Below are 26,188 nucleotides of genomic sequence, written 5' to 3' on the forward strand. Positions count from 1 at the left end.
CAATGAACTAGGAGATAGAATATTAGCAGTTAATATGTTATTAGCCCAATTAACTGGGATGTCCATGAAACCATGACCCTAAACCACCAAATCAAGGAACCAAATCCCAGGACGTTTCTGGTTGTACATAAGCAGCCTCAGCAGCTATTCTTTGTCATTGTTGAAAATGTATCTCACAACTTTTGCCAATTCAACACTTTAAAGTGTACGACTTACTAACAATTAGAATAATCAGCTGTGCAACCCTACCCTTAATACAATTTTTCCATTACTGTTAACCCCTTTTCCCCCTCCCTACTGCCCCTGGTAACCACTGATAAACTTTGGTCTCTACACATTTGCCTTTTCTTGTCTTTTTATATAACTGAGGTCATACAATATTTGTCCTTTTGTGATTGGCTTATTTTGCTCAGCATAATGTCTTCAAGCTCCACCCATACTGTAGCATGTATCAAGACTTCATTTCTCCCACTGGCTGAGGAGTATTCCACCGTGTCTGTGTACCACATTTTGCTTATCCATTCATCAGGTCATGGGCATTTAGGTTGTTTTCACAATTATGAATAGTGCTGCAATGAACATTGGTGTGCAAGTCTCTACCTTCAAGTTTTTTGGGTATACACCTAGGAGTGGAATTGCTAGGCCATATGGTAGTTCTGGAACCCTTGTGGCACAGTGGTTAAGAGCTTGGCTGCTAACCAAACAGTCAGTAATTCAAATCCACCAGCCGCTCCTTGGAAACCCTGTGGGGCAGTTCTACTCTGTCCTATAGGGTTACTGAGTCGGAATCGACTCCACAGCAACAGGTTTGGTTCTTTTAGGTTTTATGGTAGTTCCAGTTTTAGTTTTTTGAGGCACTGCCACACTGTTTTCCACAATGTTTACCACTTTGCATTCCCATCAGCAATGGATAAGAGTTCCAATTTTCCTGCATCCTTGTCAACATATGTTACTTTGTTTTTTCATTTATTTTTTAGCCATCCTAGTGGGACTGAAATGGTATATCATTGTGGTTTTGATTTGAATCTCTGGTGGCTAATGATGCTGAGCATCTTGTCATGTGTTTGGTGGCTACCTGAATGTCCTCTTTGGTGAAATGTCTACTCAAGTCCTTTGCCCATTTTATGATTGAGTTGTCTTTTTTGTTGTTAAGTTGTTGAAACTTTATATATATCTTCCTGATTAGATTCTTGTCACATATATGGTTTCTGAAGATATTCTCCCAGTTGGTAGCTTGTCTTTTCACTTTTTTGGTAAAGCCTTTTGATGAACTAAAGTTTTTAATCTTTATGAGGTCCCATTTATTTGTCTTTTGCTGTTTGTGCTTTTGTTATTACATTAATCTATTATTGAAAGTTAGGCCTGACAGTGTTGTCCCTGCTTGTTCTTCTAAGAATTCTATGGTTTTAGTTTGCACATTTAGCTCCTTAATCCATTTTGAATTTGTTTTTGTGTACAGTGTGAGGCATGAATCCCATTTCATTTTTCTGCACGTGGAAATCCAATTTTCCCAGCACTATTTACTGAAGAGACTCTTCTTTCCCCATCAAATGGACTTAGTGCCTTTGTCAAAAATCAGTTGACCATAGATGTGTAGGTTTATTTCTGGACTCTCAATTCTATTCCATTGGTCTGTGTGTCTACTGTTATACCGGTACCAGGCTATTTTGATTACTGTAGCTATACAGTATGTTTTAAAATCAGGAAGTATGAGTCCCCCTACTTTCTTCTCTGTCAACATTGTTTTAGCTATTTGAGGTCTCTTGCCTTCCATATAAAGTTGAGAGTTGGTATTACTATCTCTGTAAAGAAGGCTGTTGGAATTTTGATGGAAATTGCATTGAATCTCTAGATTGCTTTGGGTAGTATTGACATCTTAACAATATAAGTCTTCCAATCCATGAACATGGAATATCTTTCCATTTATTTAAACATCATTTTTAATGGCTACAAGACATTCCATTATGTGGCTGGACATAGTTTTCTGAAACACTTCCTTTTTTTTAAGGTTTAGGTTGTTTCTCATCTCTCACAAATGTAAAGAGCATTCTTGTAAGTATTGTCATAAAAGATTATTTCTATACATTGGATAATTTTCTCAGAGTAAATTAGAATTAGGATTGCTAACCAAAAAACAAAAATATACTTAAGGCTCTTCATGAATCTCCGACAAATCGCTTTACAAAAGGATTCCACGTTGCAATGCCACCAGTTTATGTAAGGCTGTGTCATTCTACCTGCAGTGTATTTGTTATTATTACTATTTTTGCTGATTATATAAGCAAAAACTGGTGTCTTAATTTGCATTACTTTGATTACTACTGAGTTTGAACATTTTTTCCAATTTATTTTTTTTATTCCCCCTTGTGAATTATGTTTTCGATATGAACTAAATTTCTTGATTTGCTTTACTCTTTTGTAATAAAGTCATTAGCGCTTTTCCTCATGGACTTGTTTTAAATATTTTCCTTGGCCTGTTATCTGCCTTTATGTTTTCGTTATTTTACTACACATAAGTTTCTAATTTTTATGCAGCCAAAACTGGTGGTTTTTCTTTATAAATTTTTACCACTGTTAATAAACTTAGAATGTTATCTGCATTGCTAGAAATTTTTTAAAAAGGTTTTTTTTTTTTTCACTAATTTTACATTTGATTAATAAAAATAAGTCATTGATTGACCTCAAAATAATTTTGGTGTGTGATATATGATCCTAAAATCATATTATTTCTAATTGTTACCCATGTTGTTCATTAAATTAATTAAATAATTCTTCCCTACTTCACTCATTTGTGATGCCAGTTTTATCACTTTAACTGTAGTTACCAAACTCGGTGCCAAGGAGCCCCCTTTAATGTCTGTTGGACACCATAAAAACTACTAACTTGAGGTAGTTCAGTTTCAACATTAGGCAGGTTACATGCCTTTTGATGATATAATATCTTTGCAGAACACGTTTTTTGGCAGACAGTGATAAAATGCAACTAGTGTGTAAAAATCAATGTGGAACAGGAAATGAGGGTGGCAGTATTCAATCTCATTCCAAGGTCTGACAAGCTGAGCAGTGTTCAACAGGTACACACATCCCATTACTAAGCAACTGTGGTTATTCTTTTAAATGGCTACTAAGTGATTAGGACATAAACACTTATTATTTGAACTGTGGCTGTTATCCTTTGAAAGTCCTGCTTACAAGGTTGGCCATGGGCTGGTCTCTAGGAATTTAGATTTCAGGAGGTATCTTAGGCTGGGTTCTCTAGAGAAGCAAAACCAGCCAAGCATATAAATATATGTAGAGAGAGATTTATATCAAGGAAATGGCCCACGCAGTGGCAGAGGCTGGAATGTCCCAAGTCTGTGGATCAGGATAGAGGCTTCTCCTGATTCACGTAGCCACGGGGGCTAATGAACCGAAGACCAGCAGGTCAGCGAGCAGGGCTCCTACTCACAGGCTGCGAGGATGGATCAGCAGGCAAGACCACAAGTAAGCCGCCAGCTCAAGTCCCAAGAAATGGAGGTCAGATGAACAGGAGCCAGCTGCAGGATCCAGAACAAGTAAAAGCCCCCAAGCCTTACCAGAATGTCCATTCATATTCGGGGCTACAAGGAAATGCCCTTTCAACTGATCGGCTACTTACAGCAGATCCCATCACGGAGGTGATCACATTATACCAAATCTCATCATGGAAGTGATCACAACATCATACTACCACCAAACTACATCATAACTGCCAAACCACCAAGAATTATGGCCCAGCCAAGTTGACACACAACCTTAACCATCACTGGAGGGTTACAAACATTCCTGGACGAGGAAAAAGAACAAAGAAGAATTGATGCCTTTAAATTATGGTGTTGTGAAGAATACTGAACATGCCATGTACTGCCAGAAGAACAAACAAATTTGTCTTGGGAGTACAGCCAGAATGCTCCTTGGAAGCAAGGATGGCGAGACTTTATCTCATGTACTTTGGACATGTTATCAGGAAGGACCAGTCCCTGGAGAAGGACATCATTCTTGGTAAAGTAGAGGGTCAGCAAAAAAGAGGAAGACCCTCAAAGAGATAGACTGACACAGTGGCTGCAAAAATGGGCTCAAATACAGCAACAATTGTGAGGATGGTAGAAGACCGGGCAGTGTTTTGTTCGGTTGTACATAGGCGTGCTGAGTTACTGACTTGATGGCACCTAATAACAATAACACTACCAACATTCCCTAATGGATAAGGGTAAACAATATGGTTTACGCTGAATACCTGCTTTCCTTCTGGGAGTGTGGAATTTTGGTGCACATTAGGCAGAGAGTGCCTACGTGACCAGCTCCCAAGAAAAACCCTAAGCATTGAGTCTCTAATGAACTTCCCTGGTAGACAACATTTCACACGTTGTCGAAACTGATTGCTACACAAAAACTAACTCAAAATGGATCAAAGACCTAAATATAAAATCTAAAACGATAAAGATCATGGAAGAAAAAATAGGGACAACACTAGGAGCCCTAATACATGGCATAAACAGAATATAAACTATAAGTGACAATGCACAAACACCAGAAGAGGAACTAGATAACTGGGAGCTCCTAAAACTCAAACACTTATGCTCATCAAAAGATTTCACCAAAAGAGTAAAAAGACAACCTACAAAGGATTTTTGGCTACGACAAATCCAATCAGCGTCTAATCTCTAAAATCTACAAGATACTGCAAAACCTCAACAACAAAAAGACAAATAACCCCATTAAAAAATGGGCAAAGGACATGAACAGGCACTTTGCCAAAGAAGACATTCAGGCGGCTAAGAGACACATGAGGAAATGCTCATGACCATCAGCCATTAGAGAAATGCAAATCAAAACTACAATAAGATACCATCTCACCCCAACAAGGCCAGCTTTAATCCAAAAAATTCAAAATAATAAATGCTGAAGAGGTTGTGGAGAGACTAGAACACTTATACACTGTTGGCGGGAACGTAAAATGGTACAACCACTTCAGAAATCGATTTGGCGCTTCCTTAAAAAGCTAGAACTAGAAGTACCATATGATCCAGCAATCTCACTCCTTGGAATATATCCTAAAGAATTAAGACCTGTCACGTGAATACATATATGCATATCCATGTTCATTACAGCACTGTTCATGATAGTAAAAAGATGGAAACAACCTAGGTGTCCATCAACAGACGAACGGATAAACAAATCATGGTACATTCGCACAACGGAACACTACACATGATAAAGAACAATGATGAATCTGTGAAACATAACATGGAAGAATCTGGAAGGCATTATACTAAGTGAATTTAGTCAGTCGCGGAAGGACAAATATTGTATAAGACCAGTATTATAAGAACTCAAGAAAAGGTTTAAACACTGAAGAAAACATTCTTTGATAGTTATGAAGGTGGGGAGGGAGGAAGAGGGGTATTCACTAACTAGACAGTAGACAAGAATTATCTTAGGTGAAGGGAAGGACAACACACAATACAGGGTAAGTCAGCACAACTGGGCTAAACCAAAGCTAAGAAGTTTCCTGAATACAACCAAACACTCTGAGGGATAGAGTAGCAGGGGTAGATGTCTGGGGACCATGGTTTCGGGGGACATTTAGGTCAACTGGCATAACAAAGTTTACTAAGAAAATGTTCTGTATCCCACTTTGGTGAGCGGCATCTGGGTTCTTAAAAGCTAGCAAGTGGCCATCTAAGATGCATCAACTGGTCCCAACCCACCTGGAGCAAAGGAGAATGAATAACACCAAAGACACAAGGAAAGTATTAGCCCAAGAGACAGAAAGAGCCACAGAAATCAGAGACTCCATCAGCCTGACTAGATGGTGCCTGTCTACCACAAACACTGCCCTGACAGGGAACACCACAGACAGTCCCTGACAGAGCAGGAGAAAAGTGGTATGCAGAACCTAAATTCTAGTAAAAAGATCAGACTTAATGGTTTCATTGAGACTGGAGGGACCCCAGAAGACATGGCCCCAAGACTCTCTTTTAGTCTAAAACTAAAACCACTCCTGAGGCCAACTCTTCAGACAAACATTAGACTGGACCATGGGACATAAAATGATACTCATGAAAAGTATGCTTCTTAGCTCAAGTAGATACATGAGACTGAATAGGCAGCTCCTGTCCAGAGGCAAGATGAGGAGGCAGAGAGGGTCAGGAGTTGGTTGAATGGACGCAGGAAATCCGGGGTGGAAAGGAGTGTGCTGTCATAGTATAGGGAGAGCAACTAGGGTCACATAACAGTGTATGTATAAATTTTTGTATGAGAGACTAACTTGAACTATAAACTTTCACTTAAAGTACAACAATTAAAAAAAAAAAGATTGCTAGAGGAATTAAGCACATCCTGTGTGAGTCCACCCGGAAGAGACTCTTGGAAGTTTGCATCTCGTTTTCCCAGATTTTTCACTATGTACCTTTTCCCTTTGCTGATTTTGCTTTGTATACTTTTGCTGTAATACATTTTAGTCATGAGTATAACAATATGCTGAGTACTCCTAGCAAATCACTGAACCTAGGGGTGGTATTGGGGATGACCAACACAGGACCTAACTACTTAATGAACTTTAGGTATTTCTTTTGAACTGAGACACTAAGGGTGCTGTGAACCAATTAAGTCTGGCTGTCTCTGATTATTACCAGTACTCTATTAATTATAAAAAACTTTAAATATGCCTTAAGTCTAGTAGTCATTACATTTCTTTTTCAGAATTTGTGAATATATCCATACCTGCTTGTTCTTTCAGGGTAATCTGGAAAAAGACCGGAGCAAAGAAAAAGCTTCCTCCTTTTTAATGCTGAATTAAAATGCATTAATAATATAAATTAATTTTGATTTGGGAAAAATCAATATCTTTCAATATTAAGTATTCTCATTCATCAACATAATGTATTCCTCCATTTAGTCAAGTCCCTCTTTACATGTCAATCATAGAATTTTTAAACTAGAAGTAAAAGAAAAAGATTGTTTGGCCCAGTCGCCTCATTTTAATTTGAGGATAACTGAAGATAATTTTACAATTATTTAGTGGCACAATAAGTACTAAAATTCTGGTTTCCTAGCTTCTAGTCCAACCACCATTGTAGTATATGTTATACGTCTATATCTGTAGCAATTTAACGATACTTGTTGTTGTTAGGTGGCGTCGAGTTGGTTCATACTCTTAACAACCCATGCACAACAAAACACTGCTCAGTCCTGCGCCATCCTCACAATTGTTGCTACATTTGAGCCCATTGTTGCAAGCCACTGTGTAAATCCACCTCCTTAAGGGTCTTCCTCTCTTTCGCTGACCATCTACTTTACCTAACATGATGTCCTCTCCAGGGACTAGTTCCTCTGTAACACGTTCAAAGCAAGCAAGACTAAGTCTCACCATCCTTGCTTCTAAGGAGCATTCTGGCTGTACTTCTTGCAAGACAGATTTGTTCATTCTTCTGGCAATCTATGGTATAGTCAATTTTCTTCACCAACACTATAATTCAAAGGTATCAATTCTTCCTCAGTCTTCCTTATTCATTGTCCAGTTTTCACATGCATATGAAGTGACTGAAAATACCATGGGTTGGGTCAGGTGCACCTTAGCCCTCAAGGTGACATCTTTGCTTTTTAGCACTGTACAGAGGTCTTTTGCAGCAGATTTGCCCATCTATACTCATTAATGTCTATACTTATTAAGCACCCTAAAATGTGTAGGGCACTTAGTGATGGGCAATGAAAGAAAAGCAAGATCTAAGCAGTTTTCTTACCTGATGAATGAACTCATCTCTTTGGTCCATTATTATTTTCTTAGGAGGTCCATATAAGAAAAATATATTGCTAATAGCTTTAGAAATTTCGGATACTGAAACATCACATAGAGGCAAAATCACAACCCATTTTGTGAACAAATCTGTCATAATTATAGCATATACATGACTTCTGTTGCTTGTGTGAAAAGGTCCCATCAGATCAACAGTAACTACACTCCATGGATTTTCCACTTTCAGAAGGTGCTGTTTAGGCGTTAAAATAACTGTATTTTTTGCCACTTGGCAATGCTGACAAGCATACACCTACAAAATAGGCACATAATAAAGATAAAATATAGAAATGTTAATATATTCAAAACAACAGAAGTAATATTATAAATCTGAATTTTAAAATGGTTAATAGGTACTCTGTTTTGAAGGAGAAGCTTCTGGACTTAAAACAGTTCATTTAGGTAGGCTGTCTATTCAGAATGAAAAGCAAATACTACTATTAAATAACAATCCTAGGGGTCTTATTCACATGAATATAATTCTAGTTCACATTCAACAAATATTAAATAAATAGATTTTAAAATAAGTTTGCTATAATTTTGAAATCAGTATGTGAAAATACAATAATTACTTTATGCAAGACATTTTTTCTTTCCAAGTTATCACTCTAAGAAGTTAATTCATCCATCTATTCCAACAATATTTATTAAAATATAATGCTATTCAAACGATATTTATAGATGCCAGAGATTGCTCTAGGTCCTAGCAAAAGAGAATGAACAAAAACAAAGCTGTCATGGAGCTTTCATTTGAGTAAGGGGAGAAGTGATCAACTAATCAACTTATTGGTGGTGCCACTGATCAATATAGTTCTAGAATCTTTGGAAACTACTTTCAAACCAAATTCTGTACAAAATGTTTAAAACCATCTTATTACATTATAGTCACATTTACTTTTTTTTTTTCCTTTAAATTGTACTTCAGGTGAAGGCTTACAGAACAAATAGTTTCTCATGAAACAGTAGTACACATATTGTTTTATATCATTGGTTAACAACCCCACAACATGTCAACCCTCTCCCTTCTCGACTTTTTTTTTTTTTGGTGAAAATATACATAGCCAAAGATACACCATTTCAAAAATTTCTACATGCACAGTTCAGTGACATCGACTACGCTCCTCCAATTGTGCTGCTATTCTCACTTTAGATGAAGGCTTACAGAACAAAATAGTTTCTCACTTAACAGTTAGTACACATTGCCCTATGACAATGGTTAACAACCTCACAACACATCAACACTATCCTTACTCAACCTTGGGTTCCCTATCACCAGCTTTCCTGTCCCCTTCTGCCTTCTGACCCTTGTCCCTGGATTGCTGTACCTCATTAGTCCCATTTGGTTTTATGGGGCTGTCCACTCCCCGGCTAAACGGTGAACCTCAGAAATGACTTCACCGCTGAGCTAAAAGGGTGTCTGGGGGCCATACTCTCAGGGTTAGTTACAGTTACTTTTTATCAAAATTTTTGTTTTCCAACTTATTCACTAGTTTTCAACCCAAATAACTTCAGATTCTTTCCAAAAGTTATATCCATTCTCAAATGATAAACATCTGGTAAAATTTTCACTGAACGTTTATAAAAGAATGTGTGGCAGGTTCTGAAGGCAAATCCAAATATAGAGGTCTTTGGAATACCCGCACAGAATCATAAACTGATAACTCACAAATGATACTTAAATGTTGGTTTAATCCTTTAAGGCTAAAATGTCAGTTTTTGTGATGCACTATTACATGTATATACCAAGGAATTTCTACCATTTGGCAAACAGAGTACACCAGAAAGAGTAGGGATAAATTGACCTGCAAAACCCTGGGTGAGTTTTCTATTAGAAGCTGAAGGTTCAAACAGGTTATAAAGTTATAAAAATAAGACTAATTCCTTTATCATTACAACTTGATTTTTTATTTAGCTGGTTTTGGATTTCTGCCATACCTGACATTTTCTACCAAAAGATAGAGTTGGCACAAAAGATGAGAGCATACACTAGGCCTGACTTGGACTGCAATCAAAGATGTAATGATTTAGTCAAATGAATTTCAGCCCCATTTAAATTCTACCTACACCAAAGAGCTCAACAATGAAAAGCTGGTTCTAAATAATTTGCTATCTAAATCTGGTATTTTAAAATGTTTAAATAATACTTCTTTCTAGTTCAAATTATACTTTAGTGATATTAATGAAAAATTATGAAGTGAAATAAAACTCCCTCTAAATGTTTCTGTATAAAAAATACCCATACGAAAAGTACTTAATGAGAGGTAACACCCTGAGTAAATCTGTAGCAAAAATGAATTGTGGATATCTATTACAAACACATTATTCAAAATATTCTAAATACATAAGCCATACCCAGTGTTTGACATCATTGGTCACAGAAGTCCAATAGTAGCTGGATTCCACTAGAGTGAGGGTTCTGGATATGCCATGATGGATTCCAGTGTCATTTTCATGGCATTCTCTCAGGACTTTCTTTTTTTCCTCTTCTGAAACAATTACCAAACGATTTTGTTTTCTGTCTTTTCCAACATAAAACAGCTTTTTTTCTGGAATAAATGATACCAAAAAGATAGAATTGGAATTTTCAGTTATTTATAAAGTTTTAAGATAATCATTACCTTATCTGCAAGCCATGCTTTTTGTTTTTTAAAAAAACTTTTCTTCCCCTAAAACAGAATATCTCTTTGTAATGATGCTACCATACAATCTGAAAAGTTCTCCGTTGTTACAAGTACTAGATATCTAGGAAGATCACTAGCTGCTATAATTTTACTAGTTATGAATACAAGTAGAGTTGGGTTGTTCACTAAAGCATGCAGTAACTACACCCGTTAAAACTCGTTACTGTTGAGTCGACTCTGACTTATAGTGACCCTATAGGACAGAGAAGAACTGCTCCATAGGGTTTCCAAGGAGCAGCTGGTGGATTTGAACTGCTGATCTTTTGGTTAGCAGCCATAGCACGCCATAGTTCTTAACTACTGTGCCACCAGGGCCCCTGCAATAACTATGGGAGTATGAAATTATCTTTGTTGAGTACTCAAATTGGAATAATACTTGCAGGTGCCTCCTAAAAATGGCATGAATTAGCAAATGAATTACTTACAGAGAAGCAACACCCTGGAACAGAATTTTCCCAAATAGTTTCATCACAGGTACATTTTTTAAAGCAACCACCTCCCCCAAGTTCTTCTGGATCTGAGCTGGAGGTGCGGAAGGAAGAGTGGGAAAGTGGGAGAGCCTTAATCCTCAAGATAGTTTTTTGCTTTCCTTGGGAGGACACCTGAGAAGAATCTATAGCTAGGAAGCAACCAGGAAGTGGAAAGAACCACCACCCCTCCAATGTAGATGAGGCAGCTATTCAAACTTCAGAATATCCCATATCAAGCTACTAGTGTGCCTAACCACATGCTTAGTGGAACTCTGCTTACTTCAACCTTATCTATTTTACTCATCAATGTATCTCCAAGGCCTAGAATGTGATTGGTGTGTAGCAAGGACTCAGTAAACATTTATTGCATAACTGAGTAAATGAATGAATGACTCCTCACTTTAGTCTAAGAGGTAATAAGTCTGCTTATTCTTTGGCAGAAGGGAGTTACTGGGACAAGTGTACACAGGGAGAAATGAACAGGCATGTCTCATCTTAAATTTTCCTGACCTGCTTTGGAGAAACCTTCCTTAGAACCTATAGGCAAAACTCCCAATAATGGCACCAACATTCATTTAGTTACCTGTGATTGCACTTGCACCAACATTCATTTAGTTACCTGTGATTGTACTTGCTGCTTATCTCACCCCAAACTTCTTCTCCTTTGAAGGAGGGATAAAAAGGGCAAAATATTAACATAACCTTTCAAGATATGCATTCTACCACCTTTCAAATATTCCATTTAGGGGGACTTAGGGTCCAAAAATAAATGTGATTCTAAGAATATTTAATGGCAGTGGGAAGACAGACTATAGACATAAATATAGTCATTCCTTCTATTTTAACTTCAGTAAACAAATTAGTTAACTTTTCAATATTTTCATATTAAGCATCAAATCAGTTTCTCATTAATAGTGGCATCAGTGAATTAAAGTACACCATTAGAGTAGGAACCACCTCAGTTTGCAAAAGCAAGGGAATTTAACTTAGCTAAGTGTTTTGTTTCCTTTCATGGTACCATTATTTTTATGATTTAAACTGCCCTTTCCATACTTCTGGCCTTCAGTTAGCTTCAGTGTAATTTTTATTTTGCTTTTGACTGAGTGGCATCATCAGTTTTACTATTAAATGTTAAGCAACAACCGATCTGTCTTAGTCATCTAGTGCTGCTACAACAGAAATACCACAAGTGGATGGCTTTAACAAAGAGAAATTTCTTCACAGTAAAGTAGGCTAAAAGTCCAAATTCAGGGCATCAGCTCCAGCGGAAGGCTCTCTCTGTCAGCCTTCTCATCAACGTTCCCCTGTACTAGGAGCTTCTAGGCGCAGGGACCCCAGGTCCAAAGGGCACGCTCTACTCCTGGCACTGCTTTCTTGGTGGTATGAGGTCCTCCTGTCTCTCTGCTCACTTCTCTCTTTTATATCTCAAGAGATTGCCTCAGGACACAATCCAATCCTGTAGATTGAGTCCTGCCTTACTAGCATAACTGCCACCCATCCTCCCTCATTAACATCATAGAAGCAGGATTTACAACATATAGGAGAATCACACAATACCAGGAATCATGGCCCAGCCAAATTGATACACACATTTTTGGGGGGACATAATTTAATCCATGACACAATCCAATAATCCAAATGCTCAGGATTTCACAAAAAAAACGTGGAGAAGCATCTGTATTAATTCTATACTCAAGGTTTTCTACATTAATTTTACCTTTAAAGACAAATTTTTTTGCTGCTCTTCTTATGCCACTTCTCTCACTTGGCAGTGTAGTTGGATGATATTCACCAGTTCGTTTATAATATGCAATCTGCTTAAGATGAAGGTCACCATTTTTTCCACTACGGACCATCCTTAACCTAGGTAAAGGCGTTTAAAAATAGAATTTGAATTAGCTAATTTGTTGCTATTTCAGTTCAGGCTTCCGCTTAGATATGACATTAGGTTTCCCAGAATATTATCTGAGGGGGTTAATTGTAGTACAGAAAAGGAATAGAGTGATGCATATGAGCTGAAATAGTCAAATGCTATTTTTGAGATACATCATGATGAATTATCTTGTTTCTTTCCATGTGAAAAGAAATGCTAAAAAATTTCCACATACTGGGGGAAAAAAAGGAAATGAACAAGTACCCTTTGAAAAATCTTCTTAAAGTCTCTCCCACTGCCATCAATCGCAATGTTACTTACATAGGATGGTCCTGTTACGTGAAGCTTACATAAATGATGATAAGTTATAAGGGGAGAAAATACAATTTATATTACTACTAACCATATTCACGGTCACTGCAAAATGCAAAAAAAAACAAAAAAAAACAAAAAACAAAACCCCAAACCCAATAACTATTCAAATCATATATGAGAAATACATACTTCAGAAATGTTCAAATGACAAATAACAGAAAAGATGTCTAGCTATGCCAGATCTCATACACCCTTCTTAACTATACAGGAGCTATTCTTTCTTGAACAGGAATGTTTTTTGGCCCTGTGAATACTTTCTCTATTATAAAGCATAATCTGGTTGCAGATTTTTATTCTACAAAGTCTGTTCTGCAACAATGTGGAAGATAGATTGGGGTGGCAAGGTGGGAGGGTCAGTCCAGATCAGCTAGAGAACTACTGCATAATCAAGGGAAGAATGATAAAATCGGAGTCAAAGGAGTGTCAATGGAAATGGATAAATTTTGTAAAAATTGTGACTAGTCTGCTGGACTTCTAGAGTGAATGAAGAGTCTGGGATTACTTCTGAAGTTTTACCTTTGGGTGAAGAAGCCAGTATTGAATATGTTGCATTGAGCTCATGGATGAACTCAGTATGTAGATGGTAAATGAAGTTAAGGCAGTGGAAGAAGAATCACATGGAAAGTGTAGAGTAAGAAGAGTGGCCACAGCCTTGTCCTTCAACATTCACATTAATGAATTCACTCATCTACTCATCTTTTCTAACCACATCTCCTTCCCTCTCAGGTCATTGCACACACCTTCCTTGGTATACCACAATAACATGTACTGACTTTTACCATAAAATCTGCAACACTTTATTGCACTTACTAGTTTATATGTCTCTCTTCCAAATATACTGTAAATTCCTCAAGGGTGTGGGAATAGAGAAATAGGGGGGAAAAAAAAGCAATAGAGGTTCTGGCCACAGAAGCATAAGTAATAAACAGTTCTTAGAAGTAAAGAGACGTTAAGTAATACAAGAACTATAATGTCTCAGGTGGTTTTGACAGTAGGTGCAGGAGAGCAGGGCAGGTGGAAACCAGACTGCAATGGGATCTGCGTGAACAAGTATTGAGAAAGCAGATGTAGTAAATTTAGCTTAGCTGTGAAGGCAAGGAACTACAGGACAGTTGCTAGAGACAGCTATGGATTCATTACTGATCTAACAGTTATTACTGTACGCCTGCCATGTGTCAAAAAACCCTTTCTTTTCTCAAAATCTTTATCTACAAAGATAAAGATTTCGTTGTAGATAACGATTTTGAGATCTCTTTCATTAATTGTGGTTAATGTTTTACACTAATGTTTATTTATAATATTTTACTGCTAACACCGAAGCCCAGATGACATAAGTTGTATACTTTATAGTGAGTTTATAGTCTTGTGCAATTCACAATGCTGGCCCTGCCCGCAGAGATAAAGATGACTGTAGAGAGGGTGAGAGAAATAGAAAATCAATCAGAAAGAAAAACCAATTCACAGAAAGCATAAAGGGTTTAGGTAAACATTTGCTGCTAATATTTGCTATTTACATACAGGAAGAGCTTAAACAACCAGCAGTTTTTTCTTTTCAAAGTATATTTGCAAGCTGGTCGCTAGAAACCATTTATTTGAGTAGTTAATATGAGAAAATGGCTTTAAGCTGTAATATTCAGAAACAAAGGTAAATTATAAAAAGCTTCCTATACTCAAAGATTGGACATCATAATTTTTTCCAGAATTTTTGTTAAAGTAATTATTTGTGTATTAAAACCTGTAAAAGTAAGAAAAGGTAGTGGAGGTAGCAATTATAACTTCTAGTTTTGCAATGAGAATGTCAGAGTTATATTTGGTTGACCTTTTTGCACTATGTTCCTTGCACAACATCAAATAAAATCAACAGATACCTGCATAAATATTTATTGCCTAATTCCTCTGATAATTTTGTGTGTGCAATAAAATAAGGAAGTTCAGTATTTTAAGTAAAATTAGGATCTGTTTCACCAAAAGCGAAAATCATCAAGGTTACCAATTTAAGCCTGGAAGAAGTTAACAGTATGCACGTGTTTCAACTTAAAACTTAAACCTGTAATCTTTTAACAAACATGTTAACTTGGGATCAAATTTTGACTTTTAAATTTTTCTATCTTAATTTGTGAAAGGGGTTCGAATCCACCAGCAGCTGCACGGGACAAAGATGTGGCAGTCTGCTTTCCAAAGCTTTATAGCCTTGGAAACACTGTAGGGTAGTTCTACTCTGCCCTACGGGGTCACTATGAGTCGGAATCGATTGGATGACAACAGGTTTGGTTTCCTAATCTCTGAAAAATGGAAGTGCACAATTTCATGCAACGTTGTTAAAGGCTGGGGAAATCTACACCATACACATTCCTATAACCTGCTTCATTTCAGCGTACAAATTTAATAAAAATGTCTTGCCTACCATTAGGTATACACATAAAGCCACATGGAATAAATAAATTTCCATTTTGCAGAATGCTTTTCCACTTTGGCTCAAAAATGTCCATTTAAGGAAAACCCGCACTGCTGATAAAGTGTATACTTTTCCTTTAAAAATACGTGACAAGATACCCTTTGAGTTCGCATTTGAACAAAAGGGTAATATTCTAGATTAAATGGCAACTATAACGGGGAGAATTCTTTAACGTTGGTCAAGCACCACACTAAATTTTGAATTTGTGCCGCGCTCGGAGTCTCGGGCGCTGCTTTAGATGTGAGGGAGTATTTCCTGAGGGTTTAGGCGGCTGGTTAACTGGTTCTTGAAGACAAGGTCCAGTTAAACTTAGTATAACCACGAAAAAGATCATTAAGTACAATCGGTTATACCGAGCAGCACCTCCCAGGTTTGACAACAGAACCCGCCCTTCTCTGCTCAGCTCGCGAGGGACGTCGCAACGCCCAAGGCCCTCCCGCTCCAAGAGCGCCTGCGCAATCTACGGAGTCAATTAAACCCTTCCTTAGGCCAGTCGAAGCGAATAGTTTTGAAATTATTATCAAGTCACGCTTCACGTTAAGAATCAGTAGGTATAACAGCACATCAAAACGACCACTCACCAAGGTGGTCCTTTACGCAAACGACAGGATTTAAGCTTCCTCTCGCGACTTATCTAGTGCTGCCGGAAGCGGAACTAGCCGGATTGTTAAGGGAAGCGTGCCTCCGCGGACTGCGGAGCGTTGGTGAGGAAAGGTTAGGGCGGATCGTTTGGCTCTTGCCGGAAATCATTCTGCCCGGTGAGGTTTCTGAGTGAGACCTGAGGGTGGAGGAGAAGAGGCGTGACCGAGATTCGTTGTGTGAAGTAGTTCCTTGAGGCGTTTCTATGTGGCTGTTCAGCTGCTGCTGAGAAGGAAAGGACCCACGCTCGCACTAACAGTCTTTTGACGAACACCTTTTGCCTCAGTCTGCCCCCGGGATTAAAGGGGAAACCGAGACCTGAATGGGCTTGGCCATCTCCAGTAGCTCGCGTGACGACCGCAGTCGTGGCAGGTGAGAGCCCCGAGACCGGAGGAAAACGTGGGATGCGGAACTTGGTCGCTCGAGGGGTGCGGACGCTGCTGAGTAGTTGCTTTGTCTCTTGCTGCACTCTGCTGAGCCTAGGCGCGCGCTCCTACGAGGGACATGTGCGGAAGTGAATGGCAGTGTGGTCGGGGAGGAGTGACAGTACAGTTCTGAGGGTCCCTTTCGCTTCTTGACTTACATTTCTCCTCCTTCCCCATTGTTTCCCTTTTTCATTTCTTGGGCTTGTGACATCGGAGATTTCAGTTCTGCGGGAAGGGAACTGCCGGTCTTCTGTTACTCTAACCTGCTTTCTCGCTCCATCAAAGTGGGCAGCCTCGAGTTTGGGAATTGCTGTGGGTAGGGATGGTTATTTTTATTTTCTTTCCTTAGTCTTTATCCTACTACTGGTCGCCACCGCCATTGCCACTTTAAAAGAACAAAAAGCCCCATACGATGCAACTTCACATAGTACAGATGGAGGCTGCAGATCACTGTCGCACCTCATCGGTTGAGGGATGTTGCATCCTCGCGCGCTTTGAGGGAGAAGGGGCAAGGATGGTGACCACTGGATCTCATTCACTAGGTTCTCGACGATCTTCTGGGAGTCTGTGGGTAATAGTTGCCTTGCTTTAGCATGGTGGAAGGCTAAGCTGGTGGAAGTAGGAAGCATGGTTGACTTGAGCACCTAGCATTCTTGCTCTACAGTGGGACAGGATTTTGCTGCTGAAAATTCTGGAGCCCGGTTGGCGCAGTAGTAAAGAACTAGGCTGCTAATCAAAAGGTTGGCAGTTCAAATCCACCAGCCACTCCTTGGAAACCCTATGGGGCATTTCTAATTAATCCTATAAGGTCGCTTTGAGTCAGAATCGACTTTACCGCAACTGGTAACTGAAAATTCTTCAGTGAAATACCCAGTTTTTGTCTCAGGCAGATAAAATAATGATAGCTGACGTTAACTGAGTCCTTGCGTGTGCCAAGTGCTTTACAAATTTTCTCATTCAGTCCTCCCAACAATTCCATGAGGTAGATAAGATTTCAACATTTTACAGAGGTAGAAACAGGCTTAGGTTAACTCGGCCAAGTTAGCCAGCTACTACTAAACCTTTAAGACTGTGTTAGAAGCCAGATCTGTCTGACTCGTAAACCTGTATCCTTAACTATTATACTACTGTCATGCTTCCCCATTTCCTCACTAACGTTTTCAGTGGCTGAAAGATTCATTCATTAAAAACTGTTTGTGTCCCAACTTATGTGTTTGACAAAAGACAGGCATAGACATGATCCCTGTATTCAGAGAACTTCAGTATTGTGATGCAGAATTAAGTTGTTCAGATTCCAAAATACTAGCTGCAGCATTGGATTGTTTAAAGCAAATGATTAAACTGATGTGCAGAAGGTTCAGGATTGTCCAACTTAAGTTTTAAATTCATATGATTTTCAGGGTGGTTGTTGCAAGGGTATTAAAGTGAACAATTTGTCCAATATTCACTGATAGCCCAAATAAGTGCCATGCACCAAGTTAAATACTGGGGATATACAGATGATGATCTTGCTCTCCAAAAAGCTCCTGTGCAACTGAATAAATATAGAATATTATGGAGCTAATAATTTTCTTAGGTGTAAATAATAATATGGGTATTTTTATTTAAGGGATACTATTTAGAGATGAGTGTTGATGTCTACAGCTTACTTTCAAATGGTGTGGAAGACACATAGGTAAAATAAATATGGCAAAATGTTGGCAATTGTTGAGTCTACTGGTGGGTATGAGTGTTCAGTGAATTGTTCTTTAAATTGTTCTAAATGTTTGAAAATTTTCATAATAAAAAAATTGAGAAAAAAAATAACTCTGATGGAAATAGATAATTGTGAAGATGGATCCAAAATGCTGTGGAGCACCAAGGATGGGAGAGGGTTTTGATATGTGTTTGGGAGCTGGCAAAGGGGAGAGAGTTATCAGAAAAGGAGTCATTGCAGACCTTACAGTTTGTTATTGAAGGAGGAGTACATTCAAGGATAGTAGTGAATTCCAGACAGAAGGAAAGTCAGGCTCAGCAAAAAGGTATTGTGCAAACGTTTGAAGAAGGAGAAGAATCATTGTGAAGGTTGTGTGGAACTTGGAATGTACTTTTCTGTATAAATAATTTTGCAAGCCTGTAGGAGCCTGTTTAATAACCTATTATGTAGCTGTTCTAGCAGTGCCCTGGAACTGAGCCACCATTTATTGACAGTGTTTCCATTGGAAAATACTTCTAGGATTTCAGTAAAACTGTTTATGTATCTGTGTTCAGGCTGTGTCTCCCATTTCCTCAGATATTGGGAGCAGGCACTTTTTAGTTCTAGTTCATCGTTGGACTCCTGAGGGAGCCTATAGAAAGGACTACAATGATGGCTTGGAAAGATTTTAAGTTTAGGTAAAACCAGTTAACCAGTTGCCTTTGAGTCGATTCCCACTCATGGTGACCCCGTGTGTGTCAGGACAGAACTGTGCTCCATAGTGTTTTCCATGGCCGATTTTTTGGAAGTAGATCACCAGGCCTTTCTTCCAAGGCACCTCTGGGTGGATATGAACCTTTGGTTCATTAACCATTTACACCCCCCAGGGATTCCTAAGTTCAGGCAAGAAGGACTCTAAATAGTAAATGAGACTGGTGGGTGATCCAAGGTATCATTTTGAGAACTAGGTAGTTTTGGGCAAGGCCAGTAAGGGTGTGAAGGATATGATTATTTGTCCCAGGCTTTAGTGTCCATGATAGCTACTTTCAAGCAGTGTGGGAAAACTGGAAAAGATACGACCAGCAGCAGCAGTGGTAAAGAGGAGTTTCCGTGTCTTCATTAGATGAACAGTAAGTAGGTATATTTGCTCTTTGCCAGTTAAGTTTAGATTGGAAATATCTGTCTTACTTATAACGGCTAACAAAATATATAAACAGCTAACATTTACTGAGTATTTACCAAGTGTTAGTTGCTGTGTTACCTGTATTGTCATTTAATCTTCAAAACAATATGTCGTATCTGTGATACCATTTTACAGATGATTGCTAGAGAGTTTCAATGAGTTGGTTAAGGACACAAATCCGAGCAACAGCCAAAGCCAGTTTTGTTTCTTAGAGTCTAATTCACAGACCATAAACATCAGCATCACCTTGGCACTTTTAGAAATGCTAGGTGTTGGCCCTCACCCCTAGAGTTTCTAGTTTAGTAGTTTAGCTGTCCCTCCAGGTGGTTCTGATGCATGCTAAAGTTTGAGAACCACTGCTGTAGAGTGTGGGAACTTTAGTAGCGTAGTACTAATTTTAAATTTAGAAATCAGGGTCAGATAGTGTTTCTTTTTTGTATCAATTTAAAGAGATTCACAAACTTTGCTGCATTTCTATTTGTTAAAATAGGGATTCTCTAGTTAAAAAATGCTGATTCAGAAAATGTGTGGTAGGTCCAGAAATTTGTTTTCTTACAAGTGCCCTAGATAATTGTGGTATGTTGTTGTTGTTAGATGCCATCAAGTCAGTTCTAACTCAGAGACCCTGTGTACAACAGAACAGCACACTGCCGGGTCCTGCACAATCCTCATAATCGTTGTTATGCTTAATTACATTGTTGCTGTGTTAAGACATCTCATTCAGGGTCTTTTTTGCTTACTCTTTACTTTACCAAGCATGGTGTCCTTCTCCAGGGACTGGTCCCTCCTAATAACATGTCCCAAGTACATGAGATGAAGTCTTGCCATTCTTGCTTCTAAGGAGCATTCTGGCTCTACTTCTTCCAAGACAGATGTGTTCGTTCTTCTGATAGTCCATGGTATGTTCAATATTCCTCACTAACACTGTAATTAAAATGTATTAGTTGTTCGTTGGTCTTCTTTATTCGTTGTCCAGCTTTCTCATGCATATGAGGTGATTGAAAACACAATGGCTTGGGTCAGGTGCACCTTAGTCCTTAAAATGACATCTTTGCTTTTTAACACTTGAAAGAGGTCTTTTGCAGCACATTTGCCCAGTGCAACGCATCCTTTGATTTCTTGACTGCTGTTTCCATGGGCATTGATTGTGGATCCAAGTAAAATGAAATCCTTGACAACTTCAGTCTTTTCTCCATTTATCATGATATTGCTTATTGGTCCATTTCTGAGGATTTTTGTTTTCTGTATGTTGAGGTGTAATCCATACTAAAGGCTGTAGTCTGATCTTCATCAATAAGTGCTTCAAGCCCTCTTCACTTTCAGCAACCAAGGTTGTGTCATCTGCATATCACAGGTTGTTAATGAGTCTTCCTCCAGTCCTGATACCAAGTTCTTCATGTAGTCCAGCTTCTCAGATTATTTGCTCAGCATACAAATTGAGTAAGTATGGTGAAAGGATACAACCCTGATGCACACCTTTCCTGATTTTAACCCATACAGTATCCCCTTCTTCTGTTCAAATGACTGCCTCTTGGTATATGTACAGGTTCCACATGAGCACAATTAAGTGTTCTGGAATTCCCATTCTTCGTAATGTTATCCGTAATTGTTATGATTGACACGGTCGAATGCCTCTGTGTAGTCAATAAAACATGTTTCTGTTATTCTCTGCTTTCAGCCGAGATCCATATGACATCAGCACTGATGTCTCTCATTTCGTGTCGTCTTCTAAATCCAGTTGAATTTCTGGCAGTTCCCTGTTGATGTACTGCTGCAACTGCTTTTGAATATTCTTCAGCAAAAATTTACTTGTGTGTGATTTTAATGATATTGTTAAATAATTTCTGCATTCTATTGGATCACCTTTGTTTGGAATGGGTACAAATATGAATCTCTTCATTTGGTTGGCCAGGTAGCTATCGTCCAGATTTCTTGGCATAGACGCATGAGCACTTCCAGTGTTGCGTCCGTTTGTTGAAACATCTCAGTTGGTATTACATCAATTTCTGGAGCATTGTTTTTCACCAGTACCTTCAGTGCAGCTTGGACTTCTTCCTTCGGTACCATCAGTTCTTGATCATATGCTACCTCCAGAAATGGTTAAATGTCAACCAATTCTTTTTGGTACAGTGACTCTGTGTATTCCTTCTATCTTCTTTTGATGCTTTCTGCGTCATTCAATATTTTGCCCATAGAATCCTTCACAATTGCAACTTGAGACTTGAATTTTTTTTTCAGTTCTTTCAGCTTGAGAAATGCCCAGTGTGTTCTTCCCTTTTTGGTTGCTAACTCCAGATATTTGCACAATTCATTATAATATTTTACTTTGTCTTCTCGACCTGCCCTTTAAAATCTTCTGTTCAGCCTTTTACTTCATTATTTCTTCCGTTTGCGTTAGCTACTCTGCATTCAAGAGCAAGTTTCAAAGTCTCTTCTGACATGCATTTTGATCTTTTCTTTCCTGTCTTTTTAATGACCTTTTACTTTCTTCATGTATGATTTCCTTTATGTCTTCCTACAGCTTGTCTGGTCTTCAGTCATTAGTGTTTAGTACATCGAATCTGTTCTTGAGATGGTCTCTAAATTCAGGTGGGATATACTCCGGGTTGTATTTTGGCTCTTGTGGACTTGTTTTAATTTTCTTCAGCTTCACCTTGAACTTGCGTATGAGCAACTGATTCTGATATAACCAGTCCATTTGTGAACCACTGTTATAGAAGGAATTTAAAAAATGAAATTTTGAACTCATTTGAATAATGTAATATCTTAAGATCAGACAGTTATGTGTTTTGGAATTCTTAACCAAGGACGTAGGTTTGATCAAAATGCTGAATAATGTGGAAATGCTATATGAATAAACTGCAGTTGGTTTAATTGTCAGGGAATCAAATGAAATAGACCATTTAGAATGTTCTGGTTCTGGATCTCCTATAGTTCTCTTAAGATTTTATCTTGTACCACAATATATATACCCTTTGGTGTACTCAAAAAAAATTTTTTTTTGAGCCACACTCCAGGGAGGGAGTGTGGCTCAAAAAAATATTTATTCTATATCTTTAGTTTCCCAAGAATTTATTAAAAATTTTTAATGCTGGTGACACAGTGGTTAATAGCTTGGCTGCTAACCAAAAAATCAGCAGTTCAAATCCACCAGCCACTCCTTGGAAACCCTATGGGGCAGTTCTCCTCTGTCTTATAGGATCGTTATGAATTGGAATCGACTCACTGCCAATGGGTTTGGTTTGGAATAGGAGTCCCTGGGTAGTGCAGACAGTTAACGCAGTTGGCTGCTGACTGAAAGGCTGGAAAGTCAAGTCCACACAGAGGTGCCTCAGAAGAAAGGCCTGGCAGTCTGCATCCAAAAAATCATCCATTGAAAACCTTATGGGGCACAGTTCTACTCTGACACACAAGGGGTCACCACGAGTTAGAATTGATTCGACAGCATCTGGGTTAATGCTGTAATAAGGATTTAAGGAGTTCTAAGTTTTTCTCTTGTGAGAGCGTGGTGGCCTTTGGTTAAAAAAAAGACCTGGATTTGAGTTTCATTTGCAACCCTTACTAGCTGTGTAATTATGTTCAAATTACTTGAGTTTTCTGAGCCTGGAGTCCTTATTTATAATCAACTGATGGGCCTATATCTGTGTACTTCAGGCATTTATAAAATGAGGAAAATATCCCTAATCCCAGGATTTCTGTCAGGTTAATTGTTAAATCACAAAGTAGTAACTAAGTGCTTCCCAACTGTTTTTTATTTCAGGGCATTCATAGAAAATGATTTTATCTGTGTAGTGTCCTAGGGAAACTGAAGAGATTGCTGTTGGAGGCCAGGGGGTTCCAACTGCCTTAAGACCTCAGTGAATCAATTTCTTGGCATAGTATAACTCATTCATGTTGGAGCAAAATGTTGGGAAGCTCTGAGTTGATTAAGTACTTACTGGGTGGCAGTGTTTAATACATTTTCGTTCCCTTGAGGTTTGTAATGTTTTGGGTTATAGTATTTAATGTAAACAGTTAAACATGACAAGGCAATAGGTGACCAAAGATCAAAATGAATGACACAGAGGAGAAATCTTGAACATTATTAAGGATAGTTTTGTGGAGGAACATTTATTGAGTACTTGAGATGTGTCAAGTGACAGACAGATTCAGCTTCATCAGTGTACTCTGTTTTTATTGGATCATTCCCGTGAGATATCCTGTAATAATAATATACTTTTATAACAATAGTGAATATGTGTATTTTGCATACCAAGTGCTAGTTATTGTTCTACTTTGTCCCTCTTTTTTTTGGTAGTACCCTGCTTCTCAAACTTGGCTGCACATTGGAATCACCTGGGCCCCACCCCCAAACCTTCTGATTTAATTGCTATGGATTGTGACCTTCTCAGTCCTCTGTAGATGCTTCAGCTACTTTTCCAACTTCATTTTTTACCTTTCTACCTTTGCTTGCCTGCTTTGCTGTCTTTACTATTTCTTGAACATGGGAAATATGCCACACACGCTTCTGCTTTGGGGCTTTTATGCTTTTTGTTCCTTGCCTGGAATGGTTTTACCATATAACCCTATGGCTGGTTTCCTCGGTTAATTTAGATTTCTGCTCAGATGTCACGTTTTTAGAGATGCCCTCCTAACGTACGTTGTTGTATTTTTTTTTGTTGTTGTTGATTTGCCTGTTGTCTTCCACCAAATGAATAAATGAGACATGGTTTCAAATCTAAGCTCATAACTAAGTAAGGGACATATATTTATGTACTTCAAGCAGCATTAAAGACTGAAACAGAATTTAAATAAGAGGACAGATCATTAATGATTAGTTCAGTTATTAATTCAGACTCTTGGAAAAAAACATCTATGATATACACACTTTTTCAAAAGTAAGTTTCTACATACACATATATATGTTGTATAAAGTAGCTAAAAAATGTGATCAAAAGACTAGTAGGAAATACATCCAAATAGTTTTATGACAAAGAATTACAACCAGGTAGTTCTGCTTTTGGTTCATGGGATTCTTAGCTGATTTTTAAAATTTCATATTTATACATTCCAGACTTTTCATAATGAACACTACAGTTAGAAAGCTTTTAAAAGTTAATTTTCAGTTTTACCTCTAAAACAAAATTGTTATTGCTTTTGTTAGAGTTATGTCGAAAGGCTTAAAGAACACCTAAATAGAAGGAAGTGTAATTTTAAAATAATGGCATGAAGTATAAATGCAAACGCACACATACACCAGTATCTGCACTAATATGCTGAATCTAGCATCTGCTCATTTCAACAACGTTCCAAAAATGGATAATTCGACATTTATTCCATTACCGCGTATTTGTGTTATCTATTTTATTAGTGTGCTTATCACACTAAAACAGGAAGTGCTGATTACTTGACTGTTTCCTGCTAGACCGTAAGCTTAAGGAAAAGGACCATGTTTAATTTAACTTAATATCTCTAGCACCTGTACTGCGCCTGCCAAAATAGGTAAATAGTACTTGTTGAATAAATATATTCATTTCAACAAATAATAAACAATATTCATTCTACTATACCTGCATGCATGTTAGTAGGGAGCAAGGTTTATAGTAGTGCCTCTGTAGGGTTGCTGTGAGTCAGAATCGACTCGATGGCAGTGGGCTTGGTTTTTGGTTTATAGGCGCTAAGGTTAATTGAGTACTTAGTATATGTATTACTTACCAAACACTTTACCTTACTTACACTTACTTCACTTAGTCTTTACAGAGTTACAGGGTATTACTATGCTCCCTTTTTTGTAGGTGAAGAAACTGATACCGAGAAACTAGCTTAAGTTGCTAGTTACATAGTGACAGATTTAAACAGGTATGTCTGATTCCAAAATACATGTCCTTTCCACTACTGAAATATTAGGGCTGTTTTTAGACGGGAGGAGAAATGTGGGATGGATAAAAAGAAGACAAAAGATGTTTGCCATTTGATACAAAACAGAAGAATTGAGATCAATTTATTTACTTCCAGGAAGTTGTACAGTAATTGGAAGCTTTCTTTTGTTGTTTTTCAGCCAACATCTTTTACATGTAAAACAGAGCAAGGGGAGTAGGAATGAAAGACATTGGTTTATAAAGTGAATTACTTCTACTTTCATTCTCTAATCACAAATTGTTTTAAATTTCATAACACTCTGTGAGCAAGGTAATTGTAAAGATGGGTAAACTTAAGATGGAATGAGTAAAATAGTTTTATGTTTATCTTAGCAACTCTATAGGACAGAGTAGAACTGCCCCATAGGGTTTCCAAAGAGCAGCTGGTGGATTCGAACTGCTGACCTTTTGGTTAGCAGCCAAGCTCTTAACTACTGCGCTACCAGGGCTCCTTATGTTCCATATGGAACTGCTAATTAAAGTGGCATTAGAACTTTAGGAACAGGACTCTTGAAGTTAAGCTTCCCAGTATTATCTAGCAAATTGTTCAGTATGTATTAAGAATATCTGATTGAGTAATTTCTTATATTGTGAGTAACCAAAAAAAATGTTTGATATATATTTTCATCTTGGTAAACCTAAAACGAAACCTGTTGCTGTCAAGTCAATTCTGACTCATAGTGACCCTATACAACAGAG

At 38.0% G+C, this 26,188-nt stretch overlaps 1 protein-coding gene and 1 long non-coding RNA gene across 3 annotated transcripts in view; one reads left to right on the plus strand and one right to left on the minus strand.

Annotated features, from left to right (window-relative positions):
* The window catches only part of GIN1 (gypsy retrotransposon integrase 1), a 28,250-nt gene extending 11,927 nt beyond the window's left edge, over positions 1 to 16,323 (minus strand). The window contains exons 1-4 of one of the 2 annotated variants that reach the window (XM_004375057.3): positions 16,252 to 16,323; positions 12,685 to 12,830; positions 10,169 to 10,362; positions 7,764 to 8,069 (exon numbers count right to left, since the gene is read on the minus strand). In XM_004375057.3, the coding sequence (XP_004375114.1) occupies positions 7,764 to 8,069; positions 10,169 to 10,362; positions 12,685 to 12,823 (639 nt within the window). In that variant the 5' untranslated portion in view covers positions 12,824 to 12,830; positions 16,252 to 16,323. Of the gene's footprint in view, positions 1 to 7,763; positions 8,070 to 10,168; positions 11,630 to 12,684; positions 12,831 to 16,251 lie in introns of those variants that run through there. The other variant, XM_023730161.1, reaches the window with a different exon arrangement.
* A 148-nt stretch (positions 16,324 to 16,471) lies between these two features.
* On the plus strand, positions 16,472 to 25,558 carry LOC111820282 (uncharacterized). Its single transcript, XR_002823837.1, has 2 exons — positions 16,472 to 16,681; positions 25,367 to 25,558. It is a non-coding gene; the product is annotated as an uncharacterized LOC111820282 (long non-coding RNA).
* Positions 25,559 to 26,188: the final 630 nt, after the last annotated feature.

This window comes from Trichechus manatus, unplaced genomic scaffold (genome assembly GCF_000243295.1).
Source record: "Trichechus manatus latirostris isolate Lorelei unplaced genomic scaffold, TriManLat1.0 scaffold00032, whole genome shotgun sequence".
NCBI classification, from domain to species: Eukaryota; Metazoa; Chordata; class Mammalia; order Sirenia; family Trichechidae; genus Trichechus; species Trichechus manatus.